The sequence below is a fragment of the Triturus cristatus genome, chromosome 4_2 (assembly GCF_964204655.1).
Source record: "Triturus cristatus chromosome 4_2, aTriCri1.1, whole genome shotgun sequence".
Taxonomy (NCBI): domain Eukaryota; kingdom Metazoa; phylum Chordata; class Amphibia; order Caudata; family Salamandridae; genus Triturus; species Triturus cristatus.
The window spans coordinates 700,015,043-700,032,186 of NC_140586.1; the positions used below are offsets into that span (position 1 = coordinate 700,015,043).

Below are 17,144 nucleotides of genomic sequence, written 5' to 3' on the forward strand. Positions count from 1 at the left end.
TGTTACAGATTGGTGTCCCTTTAATGACATTATTAATTATCTAATTTATTCTCCCGCTATGTTTTGTGTGTTGATGATGTTTTACCAATGATGTTATGTTTCATTTCTCTTTTTTCTGATTATCAGTTTATTTGTGTATTGAATGATTTTTATGCTCTTTTTCAAACGTTGAATATGTTTGTACACAATAAATAATGATTTTATATGCATTGTGATTTTAATGAATACACATTTAATATTCTAAAGAAAAAATTAGCTGGTACGGTGTATATATACATAATTAAATTTGTATTTTTGTTTTGGTGATATTGGTCGATCCTTGGTTTGAATGTGAGATAGTTGAACTGTTAAGTTGCCCAAAGACGGCGTTACTTATTGACTCGTTAAAAAACATTAGCATAGTGCCCTACTTTGCTACATTTCCTACAAACAACATTTTTAGGAGGACAATGTTTACCAGACCTGAAGATTGGAGCATTTGAACACCTAAAGCATACATCTGACTGTTAAAAAAAAAAAAAAAAAAAAAACCTTTATCAAATCCAGATCTTGGATTAGAAGAACATATTTCTTCTTTTCAGGCTCTCTGACTGATATCTGGGATGTCTCAATGCTTTTTGCAATTGGAAGTGTTTCATCCAGAGTAGCATTGCTGACAGAGTACTTTTTGTTGGATAGTTTTGTACGAGCAATGGCAAATAAACTGATCATGAACCAGTTGGTCAGTAAAGTTCTCAAAGTTACAATCTGTGACCAACCTCCTAATTGCTGACATGTTAATATATCTACACTTTCACCACTGAGTTATTTCCTCATCAAACATTTGTGACGCAACATGACCATGCTAGGTAAAACATCAAATCTTTTTTCTAATTTCTTAACCACTTGAGTGAACTCATCACCTTCTTCCTCCCCTGTGATTTCAATTTCTGGGAGTTGTTTATAAATTGCACATCCGTCAAACCCAAGGGAGTCCAGGAGTAAAAATGTATTTCTATCTGCACGGAACCTTGATGCTCCAGTTGCTCCCAAATATGTCTGAAAAGCATCAAACCAGTTCCTGCAAATCACACGTGGTTCACCTAGACAATCCAGAAGAGGTGGAGGTAAATTTACAGACTGCATACTTGGTGTAGCTACTTTTAACTCCAGGTAAATAAATAAATGGTTAGTATATCAGTGTGGCTACTCAACTGAATCAGTGATACACCAAAACACAGCAACCTGAATGGAGTGTATCACTGTTGAAAATGATGTAACTTTGAACTCCCTACGAAATGCACTGTTTATTTTGCGCAAAGTGCGTGTATGACCAGTGCTGTATGGTCAATTGGTGACACCCAATTGTCCACAAAGTGAGGGTGTCACTGGTGCCGTAGCAGTAATAGACCGGAATATACTGATAGTGTTCTCCAGAGTGAGTGTAACACAAGTGCTGTAAGAATAATGGATGACACATCATATTCCCCTTAAAGTGAGTGTATCATTGATGGTATAGAAGTAATAGATGGCACACTAACTATTCCACAAAGGGATATTATCACTGGTGATAATGATACACGAAGTAAAGTGTGTATCACTGAATAACAATGGTGGCAATGATGCATGATGTAAAGTGTGCGTATCACTGAATAGCCAAACAAAAGTATATCATTTCTGCTCCTTTTTTAGGTCTCGCCTGATCCAGCGCTTGCGCTGATCTGGCCGAGACATTTTGTATACAGGCTTTTCAAAGTGCTGCCGTGGCCTAAAGCTTCAGTGCACGTGAACGTGCACGCGCGCAGCGCCATGTGTCTTTCCTCCGTAGCACGCGATCGTAATCGCGATCACTTTCACTTCCAATTTCCCGGTATTTAACTCTTCTGCTTGTCTTTACCATCATATCTCCGTATTCTGTTGATTGCGGCATCCTTCTACCGCGGTCCCACATCTCGTCTTTCACGTCTACTGTTCAATCTCTGGTCAACGGAGCACTCTTCCTTCTGCCTGTCTGACCTCAAGTGCACCTACTTTTTCGTCTCACCGTCCCCCTGCCTTCCCTCTTTTAAACCTACCAATGTCTATGGATCGTGCCCTTTCACATCCGTGAGGGCAATTGTTCCTTTCCCGCTCTTCCGGACTCGGACCTCTTTCAACTCAGTACATTTTGCCCATTGCCCTTTCACCACCTCTCTCGTGCCGTACACTGACATTTACCGTATTCATCATCTTAGCACTTTACCAGCGGCCACTCACCCTCGTTCACGGTGTGTCCATTGCAGGCAAGGAACAACGCCCCATCTGAGGACATCGCCCCATCTGTTGAAGTAGAGATATTCAACCATAATCGGATACAGAGGCTCCCTTATGCCCCTGGACTCCCTCACCAACGCACCTGCTACATTATTGATTTCGCCGACCTTGCCCTCCCTTCTGTGTCTTTTCTTTAGTCCTTCAGGCCTTGGGCCTCACTCTTTTACGCATTCATTGCCCCATCGCCCGCCACTCTTTCCTTTGAACCTTACATGTTATTCGTCTTATATTATATCCTCTGTCTTTTCGGGTACTTTCACAACCTTCCAGCAACGTGTCTCTCGTCCAATAATCCCTGTTTCCCGAGCTTTTGTGGCCTCAAACTCACCCCTCGCCTCACCATGTCTTCGGCTCCACCCTTGCCCACCATCTCCTACCCCTTCAAGCTCGGTTTGTCTTCCCTTCCTCTCCAGCCTCGTGCACACACCACCCCTGCCCTGTTCCTTCATCGCTCCCGCTCTCCCATCTCCTTGGTGATGCTGATGCCATGGTCGCACCTGCACGAGCACTTTTAATGTGCAGCTCACCTGTGTCTAATTGTTTTGTTTGCACTCTTTGCAGAGGCAGCAGCATCCCCCGGGAAGGCCGCTCGGACTGACGTGTCCCGCTCTGACGCTGTAAAGTGACCTTGAGGCACGCGGGTGGGCAGGGGACAGACTGTTGAGGCTCACTGGCCTACAGGGAAATTATCACATTTTTATGCCATCCAGTGTATTTTCAATGACTAGCGTGGCGAGGGCTGGGAGTTATCTGCTAGGCCAAATCAAGAGATGTCACCCCAGACTGTTGTCTCTGAATGAACGGCGGAACACAAACAGAATCAGTGGATATACTATTCTTTTCAGCCTGCTGTATCCCAGAATAGTAGTGTGTAGGATTGTCACGATCCAGGAGTCCCCCCAGAGTCACAGTAGTCAGATTTCCAACTCATTGGGGCAAGGACTTGCTCCAATGCACCAACAACAATAATTTGCAATGCATTAGGTCTCGCATTTGCGAGATTTTGTGCTATTGACATTGTAAATGACAATGCCTTTTAGTTATATGTTTAAAAAACAACACATAAATAAAAGGCGTTGTCATTTACAATGCCAATAGCACAAAATCTCGCAAATGCGAGACCTAATGCATTGCAAATGCTTGTTTACTTTCCCAGTGTTTGGTTAAACTGGCTGGATGGGGCATACTGCAATAGACCTCTTGTCTACATTCTTAACTTGAATATGCCCCTGATTATAAATCAGTTTACTTTAGTATGCCACAATAAATGTCCAGTGTAATATGGCTGCAGTTGAAGTCTACGTGAAGATGCCTGTGATCAGTAGACCGCCAAAAACACTATGGACCAGTCTTTCACAGTACGTCAGCTCAGTAACTAAAATGACTGCCTGAATGAATCTCTTTGGAATGCATGTCTACTGTGCGAAGCGCACCAGACTCAAATTGATGCAGCTTGACATCACTGAAAAACACTGCACAAGCATGCATGTCAATGTAGCGGTCGTGTTGACAAAAGGCTACACTCGCTGAAATTTGCCTCCGATAACACCCCCCAAAAAAATACAAGCCCGCCCCCGCTAATCATCAGTCATGAAAAGGGGACAGATCGTCATACATGAAAAGCAGGCAGGCTTAAATGGGGAAAACACTTGTGGTCACAGATGCATGGGTTCTGTTGTATCCCGAAGCATCAGATTCCTGGCAGCTCCTACTCGTCGCCAACGAAGCTGTGGTGAAAAAGGAGCTGGAAACTACCACGTAAGAAGAAATAAAGTCTTTATTTTGAAGGAGACACCATACACGTCGTGACCGCCTTACTGCACTCACCAACTCCCTGCAGTTCAAAAGCACCCAACATTCCTTATCTTTGCATTCTAAGTTCAGACATTACATAGCATTGTTGCTTCTAAACATCACAGTTTTCTTTTAGGTCTAGCATTTCCCACCCTGCATTTTCGATTGGTTGACAGGTATGACTTTGGGTTCCTCCTGGGGGAATCTGAGTTTGTTACCTGAATTAGCCGCCTCTGTTTTAAGATGGTTTGCTTTGGCACAGCCTAAAATCATTCCCCAATTTCCCTTGGGATTTTACATTGGTTCTAAAAGTGCTTAAGCCTGCACCTTTGAGCCCCTGATGGATGACTCCCTTAAGTGTCTTTTTTGCTAAACTTGTTGTTCTAGTAATTAACACAGCTTCTCGTATACAGGGTGAGATTAGGACTTTCGTCTCATCTGCACATTTTCTCAATTTCCTACCTGATTGCCCAGCTTTGCTTCTTTATCCTGACTTCATTCTTTGTCTTTGCTGATTTCTGATCACCCTCTTACCCAGGAGGCTGTCTTGCCTAATCTATACTCTTCTCCTTTTACAGGTAAGGAACATTCTTTGCATTGGTTAGATTTTGTGAGAGTTGCAAATTCACTTAGAATACATATCTAGCTTTCTTCAGCTTGAGTTTTATTTGAAACATTTATTGCCAATCACCAGGTTCATATGCCATTGATTGTAACTCTTAGCCATTGGGTATGCCCTACAATCGTTATGGCTGAAATTCCAATTCCAGTACTTGTGTTGGGTCATTCTATTAGAGGGATGCCTGCTGTGAGATGGTTGCCTATGGTTTTTCTATTGTTATGCGCAGAGTTGCTACTTGGGCTGCCAGATGCACCTTTATTCAGCACTACAATCTCCAAATGATGGGCTGTCATTTGTGATGCTGTTTTTGAGTTCTTTTTACAGTTCTGGTTTATTATTCTCTTTATTTGACAATAAATACTCACATGCGCAGACTAGAGAATTTGTCGTTTTGTTTTATATCAACCCCATTTTAAATTGCTTTTGTAGTTTTTGTGAATAAAACGATGAGACATTAAAATCTTGATAGAAGATGAGGTTTATTCAGGAGCAACTGTGTGACTCCCAAAGGACAGACACACCACACCAGCAATTGACTCAGACTATTCTAAGATCGGCAAGTCTGGAACACAACCCTAGGAGTGGTGGGCATTGATATTGGTTTGCTGCTTAACAGGATTTACTGATTGGGAAGTAACATCTTCTGCCTCCTAAAGGGAGGAAGGGGCTCAATAATACAGTTCCATTGTCCATGAGCGAGCTCTTTTTGACCAAAGTGCAGTAGCTGACCGGCTGGGACTACACCCCTCGGCCAGAGTGAAAAAACAATACACATGATATGAAATTTACATTCATGACTTTTACTCTTGTGAACTGACTGAATGTACCTTGTTGCAGGCCAGTAAATGTGATAGCCATGGGACCCACATGGCTGGAGTTGTAAGTGGTCGGGATGCTGGGGTCGCCAAAGGAGCGAATGTCCGTAGTCTGCGAGTGCTGAACTGCCAAGGAAAAGGAACAGTCAGTGGAACCCTTACAGGTGAGTGGTACTATCAAAGGGGCCTAATATCAAATTAATGTTGCTACGGCGTCTAGCAAGCTGCACATTGTTTTGTTTTTGTTAGGAATGAATATGCTTCCCTGTGGACTCCATTTCCGTTAAGTGTAACAAATAGTTTGTGAAAAGATCTTTTGTTTTTGCCTGACACACAATGTGAACAAAGAAAAATAGTGTTTAAAAATGTTTCATGTTCCAATTGGATGTCTGTTCATCTGTCCCTAAACTGTTGAATGCCTATTTTGCAAATATGCTCAAGGTTCAAGTTGAAACTTGAACTTGCAATTATGCAAAGTATGCCTATGCATGCCTTTGGGTCTACAGAAAGGGTCCCCAAGACTTGCCCAACTCAAAAGTCTCATTTAAGCCTCACCCAGTTGTCACTCGCCACACGTTATTTTGAATCAAATGAATGTTTGTCAAAGTCAGAGGTGCACATGTTCATTCCTGTCTTTCTTTTTAAAGCCAGAATATTATGAACTGCTCAATAGTGGGGAATAATAGACTGTCTGACAGTTTGGATAATCTTGTTGACGTGCATATTCACTACAGTTCTCAAACAGCCTGCAGGGAAAATGTAACATCTATCCTCAATGATGTAATGTAGGGTGAGGTTTGTGAATGACAGTGATTGGCTAATGTTTGTGGTGTGATTGGCTCCCAGCCAATCAGGTTTCGAATGTCTGATGACAGAAGTAGAATTTCCATGTGTGCTTGGTTGCCAGTTTTTTTCCTGGTTTACTTATTTATTCAGTTAATGTGAAGGGCCAATAGCTATACTAAGCACCCTTGTCTTTGTGGACCCACATGGCTGCCTGACTTCTGCAGGTGCCGCTTTTGAGGGGTGAAAAGTCAGGTTCCACATGAGGAGGAAGCTCCAAGAGGGTAACATTTTGGTGAGAAGGCCAGAGTAAACAACTGCCAGTTCTGCGCCTTCACCTTTTCATCTGTCAGCCAATCATTTATGTATGGGTGTTCTTAAATGCTGATTTACGGTTTCAACTTGCAGTTTTGGGACCATTTTCAGAGGTGTTATGCAACCAGCACCTTAAATCTCTCTGGTTCTTTCTTTATGGTAAGCACACAGCTTCTCCCTATTCCGCGTGAAGTCTGTTTGGGTACACTGCATGGCTATATTCGTCCCTAACATGGGTTTCCCATTTTGGCCCAGCCGCTCTAAATCAGTCCCCAAATCAATTATATAGCAGGGTAAACCCACATTGATGTGCCTAAACGCACACGTCTATTTGTAACAGAGTGTAAATTCGACAATATCTCAGCAGGATATATTGGAATTATTTAAAATGGTATGTACAAGACATTACAAAAAACAAAAACAAAAGAGAGGAGACTTTAGGGTTGTTTTTACAAAGCGCCAATAGGCGTCATATATTTAGAAGATCAAAAGAATTTCAAAAAGTAGTAGTAAGAGCACAACAGGGTATAAATACTCAGGCAACCCTAGTGGAGAAGGTGTACAAAGTGCTCGTGCTAGTGAAACAACGGCGCAAGTGACAACGTGAAAAAAACCCACAGCAAGCGGCGCAGAAGAAGCAATATATACAATAAAAAGGTTCATATAACAATTTTCTCAATGGTATAATTGGTATTTTTCATTATTTCCATGAACCAAGTTTGTATGCGCCAAAGATGTTTGGGCTGGTGGATAGTGGTCGACGGCGTTTCGATCCTGTCAATTTAGGATCATCATCAGGACCTGGGTCGCCTAATTTGGGAGTGCTCTTGCGCACGAAGAGAAGGCGCTGACAAGAGAGCGGGGACTTCAACTATGAATGGATAGCACAGTGACGTGCGAGGGGAGGGAATTCTCTCCCTCGAGGTTCCGTGTAATTGGATTGATGAAACTTCACAGGGAGGGCAACCGGTACAGGGGTCCGGACAGGGGGAGGAACGGTATACAGCCCGATGATTAATGGAGCAGGAGTAAATCTGCGGTCGCGATGTCAATGGGAGATCAGCAGCGGGTCAGAGAATGAATCCAGAGCGGAACAAATCCAGCGGGGACGAGAGGAGCCACGGACGTGTGCAGCCTTCGAAAAAGGCTGCACACGTCCGTGGCTCCTCTCGTCCCCGCTGGATTTGTTCCGCTCTGGATACCGTATACCGTTCCTCCCCCTGTCCGGACCCCTGTACCGGTTGCCCTCCCTGTGAAGTTTCGTCAATCCAATTACACGGAACCTCGAGGGAGAGAATTCCCTCCCCTCGCACGTCACTGTGCTATCCATTCACAGTTGAAGTCCCCGCTCTCTTGTCAGCGCCTTCTCTTCGTGCGCAAGAGCACTCCCAAATTAGGCGACCCAGGTCCTGATGATGATCCTAAATTGACAGGATCGAAACGCCGTCGACCACTATCCACCAGCCCAAACATCTTTGGCGCATACAAACTTGGTTCATGGAAATAATGAAAAAATACCAATTATACCATTGAGAAAATTGTTATATGAACCTTTTTATTGTATATATTGCTTCTTCTGCGCCGCTTGCTGTGGGTTTTTTTCACGTTGTCACTTGCGCCGTTGTTTCACTAGCACGAGCACTTTGTACACCTTCTCCACTAGGGTTGCCTGAGTATTTATACCCTGTTGTGCTCTTACTACTACTTTTTGAAATTCTTTTGATCTTCTTAATATATGACGCCTATTGGCGCTTTTTAAAAACAACCCTAAAGTCTCCTCTCTTTTGTTTTTGTTTTTTGTAATGTCTTGTACATACCATTTTAAATAATTCCAATATATCCTGCTGAGATATTGTCGAATTTACACAGTATTTACCCAATCTCAGTTGGGTCTACGGGTATTACTCCTGTGATTATTCTATATTTGTAACAGAGAGCATATACTCCCATGCAGCTAAGGAGGGAACATCACTTTTCAGATCTGAAAGTGCGAGTAGAGAGCTGAGGTGATGAAGTGTGCCATAGTTTTTATTCATCATATATTTCAGAAGTGTATTTTGAACTGTTTGGCTGCACGTTCTAATACCAGTGGGGCTGTTCATCTCTTTGAGGTTGAGAAAATTAACACAAATAAGCCTTGTAACAGTAAACAACTGTTATCAGTGGCCAAAAACAGTTGGCTGTGAATGTGTGCTTTACAAAATGGCCATGTTATGGTGGCACATGCAAAAGATTCCCTACCAGAAGTCTGGCTGGTGCCCAAATATTTTATCATGGATATTTGTCAAATGCTTTTCCTTGAGCTGCAGATCCACCCTCAGACACAAATGCCTGGACATATGGCACAATCATTTCTTCAGACCTCTGCTTTGTAGAAGGAAGGTGAGGGCCTATGATAATATACAAGTACAAAGGGTTCACATCTGAGAGGTGGCAGGCCACAGGGACATAGCTACAGAAAGGTAGGTACACAAATGAGGGAACAGGTGGATATTTATAGACAAGAAGTGTCAGATAGACCGCGAAGAAGCCTGGCATACATCACAATGAGATTTTCTTCTCAAAGAAAGGTATATTTCAAACATGAAGTAATTCAGGAGTGAGCACTGATAAGTGCTATTGAGTGTCTACAGGACTTGGGTTGGGAAGATTTTCAGCTTCCATAACATCCATTATATGCTAATGAGACACACATTCATTAAGCTCAAAGACCTTTCCAGAGGTATTCCCAACATGTGGTCCTCTGTCTATCTAAGTGCCAGCTCTGGATGTAAAAAATCTCACTATGTTTGATGTGGCACAAGGGTAAGATCTTGCTTTTGGACTTGAAATCCTCTTTCTCCTAATAACCTTGCCCAAATCACTCCCTCTGCCTATAGAACCTGCCCAAAACTTAATAGTGTTGTTTGACAGTGATCTTGCTTTACTAAGCCACATAAACAATAGTTAAACTGTCAGCATCTGTGGCTTCTCAGAAGAATCTTGCCTGCCCTACAACTCTTAGAGAAGATCTCAATAGTGCTCGCAGTTGTCATGTCCCACCAAGGTTATTGCAATAGCATCAACACAGGATTTCCTAAGACATCTTAACATCAACTACAAAAAGTTCAGAATCATGATTTTCAAACCAGCGAGGTAAGATCACTTGTGTGAATGGCAGATGTGAGCTGTTGCTATCATCGTTGCATTTCTCACTAACATTTGAAGGCTCTCAAAGCTCTAAATGGGAAATGGGAGAGGGCAAAATACTAAATTGGTGAGATTTCCTCTAATAATTAATAATGTTAGCTCCCCTTGTGTCCAATAAGTTCGGTGGATTGTAGAGTGACTTCCGATTATTAGCTTTAGTGGCCGGAATCAATTAGATTCCCTTAAAGGGCTGACATCTGTAGAGACAATAAACATGTACCTATTGATCGAAATAAGGAATAATCAGAAGAACTCTTTGACAAAATAGCGCTTACCGCTAATAATGGGGACTTTGAACTCTAAGAAGTAGGAAGTTCATGCTCACTGTAGGCAGTATAATAAATTAATCTAATTAGCCAATGAGTTCTGACTTCAAAGGAACATGTTGTGGATCACTCTGGCATGAACGTAGATATTGGCATAAGGGAATGTAACTCTCAGCACATGAATACAACCTACACATTCCAAGGAAAGCACAATCAACTGGTACCATTACATATTCCCTCACTCAGGTGAGGGAACTCCTTCATGTCTCCAGCCTAGGAGCATTACAGGATTCTTTCTTATTATTAGATACTGCTTAGGTGAACTGAGAGACCACACCTTAAGTGAATAGTTTGCATATAGACCTGCCACTAAGTCAGACAAACTGCTAACCATTCAGCAAAAGATTTCAAACAAAAATCCCCAACCTGTTGACCCCAGATTAAAAGTGACTGAGCAGATTTCTGACTTCAGCAGACCAGGTCTGTAGTCCGTATGCCCCCCTCAGGATCTCAATCAACTTTGGAGTTGGTTTCTAGAGATCCTATAACACCATTTAGATCATTGAAGAGTGATGTGGATGGTCTGGACAAAAAATGCTGTGCCTTTGGTGTATAGCTTCAGTCTTCTTAGACCCCAAACCGTTGGATAAAATTCTTTAGCAGCAACAGTCTTCTTGTGCATTGTAGGTAAAAGCTTGCGGGACACAAGTGCAAGATTGATTTGTAATTCCCATCCCTGACCTCTGACTGAGGATAATCCTTCCTTGTCAATATCTGAAGCACATTCATGAGTAATGAAGGTCTTCCCTGACTTGGCATTATTCATTACGGTGCTTGACAGGAAGCTCTTTTCCGATTCACGCCATTATGTTTCTCAGTCTAAGGCATAGGCCATGCTGCAGTATCCTTGACCTGGTCTGGACCTACCATACATCCTTAAAACGCCCTCGTTATGTATGGTTTTGCATTCCTACTCAGCTGAAAGCTTTATTCTTCACCTAAAGCAGTATTACCTGTTGTGTAGTATTACTGCACCTGGTATTCTTGGGCGTGGTAATAAATCGTGGATTTCCATGAACAAAGCCACCTGCTTAAGACGTGGAATATATGGCTGGCATTGTAGAAATCAGTGATAATACAGATTTCTGCATGAAATCCCCCATGTCATATGTGCCTACTGAGGATCAACTTGTTACTGACCCTTGACCTTGTATTTACCAGTACCCCCACTATTGGAACTACTGTGTGCCCAATTACTGTTGACAGTTACTGGTCACTGGTAATTAGGGCCTCAGTGTCCTCATCCATGGAAACTGGCAGGCATCTGCGTTTCTAGTTACCTCTCTTCTTGTATTATCCTCATCAACAAAATCGCAATAGACTCAAGGCTTGATTTCTGATCTAGACTGAAGATGGTCTTGAGGGAGCAGCTGGCCTTTCAACATTCTTCATGCCAAAGAACAATCTGAACATTTAAGAGACCCATGCAGCAAGTGAAGACAGACTTGAACACTTTCACTTAGCTTCATGTTCTAGTACTGCCTATAAAACCTCATGGTAGAGCTGAAATGGGGAGCTTTTGTTTTGTCCCGAATGGATCCACCATGGTTATGAGATGGCATGACCCTTAATAATCAGATTTAGGTGCCCACAATCAGTGCAAAAGATGCTGCTCCCATATGTATATGGAATCTAAACAATGGAGCCGACCAAGTTGCTGCTGGTCACTTGGTGATGAGTCCCATTTGGAAAATCATATGACCCTCCCTCTTTATGTTCATCAGTGCTCTGTGGGAAGGTCCGATAAGGGTGAGAGTGAAATATCGCTGCATCACCAGCACTTCTATTATGCTTCTTACCTTTAAGCTACACCAGTATGGCTAGGAAAGAAATCCTTAAAAGTAGATCTCAAATGCAGCAACACTGCCATGAGAATCTCGGAGAGCTTCAAAAGAAATGTAAGGGAACAAAGCTACAGTCCTTGCTACCGTTGCCAAAAATTAAGGGTTATGATGCCCTTCACCTTTCAGCCCTTGTTACAACAGACCAGCAGTACTACTTCAGTGCGACTATGGTAAGGCTTCATCATGTTCACATCAGTACTGTGTGCACCTTGATTGTTTTCTCGTGATGCTATTTTACTAGCTTCACTGATCTTCATGAGCATCTTGTCGTGTCTTGTCCTGGCAGCTGCCATCTTGTGCTTCCTTACCAGAACTATCATTAAGATCTCCTGCTCCTCTGTAAAGCACCAGACCAGGAAATTCCATTTTACCAGCCTTCTGATCTGCATTCAGCAGGCATTCCTTGGCCAAAGACATGGACTCCTACCAGAGCTCCCTCAAAATTAGGACAAATGGATTAATAGCCAGAGGTTGTTATCAATGTTTACTTCCCAACCCATCTTGGTTGAGTTGTCAGTTACTGTATAATTGTTTAGGGGAACTGAATGAAGTGTACTCCTGTGGCACCTACCTTTAGGCAAACAGGTGGTAGCATATATACTTCTTCCACTGATCTCCTACTTCTCACCAAATGTGATCAGTATTCTTTAGAGGATCCCATGTAACCTATAGCGAAGTCTGTTTGTCTCAGGATGTTAAATAGTTCTTGAATGGTGGTTCAACCCTCTGCCAAACGATGTCCACCACTCATGAACTGGGCTCCAGGGTCATAAATGGCTTCTTCAGGAAAGGCTATTCTAACAAATGCCTGCAATAGAGTCTCAGCTACTTTGTGTGTGTTAATTGAACACAAGGCCATTGGCATAGCATACTAGATGGTTCTCTCTGCATCCACAAGGATGAATTACTTGTTACTATTGCGGGGCTAGGTCCAGGGGACCAGCATTGCCATCCCTACTTGCTGAAAGGTGACCCCCTACTGCTAAAAGTGGACCACTGAGTTGTATGTAATTGGTAGTCACGCAAAACTGTTAAACACCAGACACTGTGGAATGCATTGCCTTTCATCAGTTCCTTGTTCGTCTGTGGTAGAGGTTGAAACCCAGACATGTCTGTATTTCTGCTCCTGCAGAAGTTAGAGACTCCACATATGACTCTTTACTGTGAATGATCTGTGCTTTCAGATGACTCGTCTAAGAGGTCACTACTTTAGAGGGTGATCATCTCTACATTCAGTGAGGGCTGAGGTGTTGCACTGACAGCAGGGAGAAGAAAAGGATTGCAACTAGGCCACTGGTGCGTCTATTATGATGCATTTAGAATAAACCAGTTTTTAGTTTTCCATAAATCCCTGTTTAGCTTCAAACCAATATTTCTAGAAACATGTTTAATGTATTACCATACGTTGACCATCTGTAAATGTGTACTCGTTTAACGTAGCGCATTCACATTCATTATGATTCCATATTTAATGTATAAGAATCAATTAAAGTAGAATATTATTATAAGGTATACTTCTCAAAACTGATTTTCTGTACCGTCCCAATAGGCCTAGAATTTATCAGGAAAACCCTTCTTGAACAGCCATACAGCCCATTGGTGGTTCTGCTTCCTTTTGTTGGTGGTTACAGCCGCACAATGAATGCTGCTTGTCGGCTCATGGTGCGGAACGGAGTGGTTATGATTGCTGCAGCGGGAAATTACAAGGATGACGCTTGCTTGTATTCACCTGCATCTGAACCAGAGGTAGTTACACTTTGTCCTTACTGAATGATATCCTGATGGAATGTTCCACATAAATTCATTTTTTACTCATATTTTTACTTCTGTTTCTTTACTTCATTTTCTTCTTTAGGTCGAGTCTTCTTTTTATTTTTAATATGGTGTTTTCCTTTGTGTTTTCTTTCTTGTATCTTTTTCCCTCACAGGAGTCACACCAGCCCCACAACCACAAACTGTTTTATTCCTCTTCACTCCTTTTTTTTCTTTACTTTCCTATTCTTTTTTTCACATGTCTTAACTTACAACTGGTACCCCCCATACTGCCTTGTTCCCTTTTTACTTAGCATAGTTTTGTAATTGTTTCTTTTTAGTTTAGAATTTTCAAAGTGTTTATTAGCAACTGAAACTTTCTCATTGTTGAATTTCGAAGTGGCGTTTTCTCAAGACTCGATTCACCACTAAAGTCGCAAATCAGCAGCTCTTAGTGCCCTTACTAACAGATGCAGATGTAATTAATACCTTTGGCATGAGTCTCCAGTCCTACTACCCGGAATGTCACATGACATGTTCCTCAAGCTCTCCTATAAACAATATGATACTAAACAATACTACTGTATGTTTGTCCACAAGGCAAGCATTTCCCAGTGGAGAAACCCCTTCCTCTACACCCTGTCCATGTTTGGAGTTGATTCATTCTCCTTTCCAGTCTGGAAGGAGAGGGGGGGGGGGGGGGGGAAACTCCAGTCTTTTTTGGATTAAAACCCCAACCATTTCTATGGTGGGAAAGGGTTGGCATGACGTTTATGAATGTCAACAAGCTTCTTAGCTTGTAGGCATTCACAAGCTTGCAAGGCACACCATGCCTTTGTCCATCCAATCCCCACGTTTTACTTGGGATTATCTACTGCAGAATTCTCTGCACTTGTGGCTCAGAAATCTGTCATAGTGAAACTTTTACAGTGGTTGGGAATCCTTCTGTGAATTCCTGACCAGTGTAAATGAAACCATTTTTTTCACAGTAAATTATCATTTACAGTCCAAAATTTCTTTGTGAGTCAGACTCTCAGTGTTGACATCAAACACCCTGATGATGTCACTGTGCATTGAATCGTTCAGGCTGCGCTTGCGATTATGTTACTAACAACACAGAGGCATTAGGTTTCTGAAAGAATGGCCGTTTAGAAAATAAATGTAGTTCTTGTTCGAGTTCTTGAATGGAATAGATCCAGAGTGGTATAATTCACAGCTAACTGCTAAGGACACAGGTAGTGTATTTTTAGTTTTGAGGATCGTATTTTTCATAAGCAAATTTGCATCTGTTTTGGTGGGAGGAGCAGAAAGTACTTGCTCTGTCTTCCAGAGTGTGTGAATTTGGCACCAGAGTTCTCTAACAAAGAATAGATTTGTTAACACGTTATTGTTTGCTCTTGAGCACTGCTGCTGTGCTAATACTGCTACTGTGACGTTTTACAATACATAGGTCATCACAGTTGGAGCAACGAACTTTCAGGATCAGCCGGTCAATATGGGACCACTTGGAACAAACTTTGGTCGCTGCGTCGATATTTTTGCACCAGGTGATGACATCATAGGCGCATCCAGTGACTGCAGCACTTGTTTTACATCAAAGAGTGGGACCTCGCAAGCTGCAGCACATGTCGCTGGTAATTATTTTATATATACTGTCCCAGAAAATACATTTAGAAGGCATGTCATACTTCACAAAGAATTATTTACTTTGTATTGCTTCCTTATTTGATTCTTTTTCTATTATTACTTCGTTTTGTCTGAAAAACAAAGTAAGGTGCAGTTCTTTGCACAAAGTAAACACATTTAGCGCAATTTAAGAAAGAAAATGATAACTACAGGAAATTCCAGTTTACAGGTTCCAAATGGTTTCTCTTGAATCCACTTATGATATGACTACTCGAGACTGCAGAGACGAAGATACGGGCTATCATGCCGTTTAGGTATTGCATACTATGGAGTGGGAGATTTAAAGAAGTTATTGCTTGAGTATCCGACTTATTCACGACTGCGACCAAAAAAAGCTAGAGATATTATTTTGTTTGGGTATTGAATATTATTGAATGGAGGTTTACATATGCCCTCACCTAGACAAATGCTCTGTTCCTTGACTGAGGAAACTCCATGAAATAGGTCATTTCGACTTTTTCTTTGCCCTGAAGAAGTCTCCGTATAGGAGACGAAACGCGTCGGCTATGGCTTTCTCGTGCTATCAAGGCTGTGATATTCTATGCCTGTGAAAGTATCAAATAAAGAAAAGAATTTCCTTTGAAAATCATATCTACGTCTTGGACATTCCTTTAAATACAACGGACTTTTTCCAAATAGTGCTGAACCCTGTTGCATTTATGTTTTTGATAGGACTTGCTCCTGTTTGAGGAACTCAGAGGGAAGTGTTCCTCGGTTCTTTGCACTATAGAATTATACGCTAACGACCTTATTCATTTGTCAGGTGCGGTACTATAGCCTTCACCCTCCTTCTCATTTGCTTAAACACTTATGATATTGTTTTAGGACATTGTACTGTGTGACTCAAATTATATAAATTGGCATTCCGTGCCGTCAGAGAGTAACCCAGCCTACTGTCAACGGATATGGACTGCCCTTTGCCTAAACCCTGGTCGTCAGCCAGTTGGAATTAAGTCCATGGATAGCCACGGGGAATTGGGAGAGCTAAGGAGATAAATTTAATAGAAACTCGTTCTGCACTGCATTTAGAGGGCAGTGGTAAATTTGTATTAACCACACTTTTTTACCATTGTCACACATTCTAAGCAGAATTACCAGGGCACTGCAAGGTATTACTGTCACAGATTGCTACCAGAAAACTTGTGTTGGTAAAAAGACAGGACATGCAAAATGAATCCTCAGTATCTGATAAGTAATTTCCCATCTCTTCCACTGGGGGCAAAATTTGAGTGGTAATACTTTGGAGTAACTGGATCAAAAGCACTGGATTACCACTAAGTTAAGGGCTTAGTAATAAATGAAGGCCTCAGTTGGACATGTTTTATAGCAGTAAATGTGGTCATTATCTGCTGTCACACGGACCCAGGTCCAGTATTTCCACAATGCGAAGTAAGGCTGTTGCCTGAGAACGCTACCACTAGGTGGACAGAATTACAAGAAAAAGACAGAACATTTAATTCTTAATGAGTGACTGAGAAGTGCTACAACAGCAGGAGCTAAAAAAATCTCCAATTTAAAATTGACGCCTTCTGATCCTCATTATCATTTCCCTGAGCATATAGTCTCTCTGTCCTCATATCTCATTGATTGACCAGTCAATCTTCAGTTCAGCTTTCCAGCTGCCCTAGCACCTAACCGCTACTGAGGTAGCTTTTGACAAAGTAGCAAGAAGTAACACACCATAAAAGTCTGACATAATCTTTGTCTAATGCATTGCTCGAATTCA

At 41.9% G+C, this 17,144-nt stretch overlaps 1 protein-coding gene across 4 annotated transcripts in view; it reads left to right on the forward strand.

The window, feature by feature from the left end:
• The window catches only part of PCSK9 (proprotein convertase subtilisin/kexin type 9), a 172,725-nt gene that overhangs the window by 98,080 nt on the left and 57,501 nt on the right, over window positions 1-17,144 (forward strand). For all 4 annotated transcript variants that reach the window (XM_085602522.1, XM_085602521.1, XM_085602523.1 and 1 more), the window contains 3 exons: window positions 5,546-5,687; window positions 13,530-13,726; window positions 15,183-15,366. In XM_085602522.1, coding sequence (XP_085458648.1) covers window positions 5,546-5,687; window positions 13,530-13,726; window positions 15,183-15,366 — 523 coding nt within the window. The remainder of the gene's footprint in view (window positions 1-5,545; window positions 5,688-13,529; window positions 13,727-15,182; window positions 15,367-17,144) is intronic.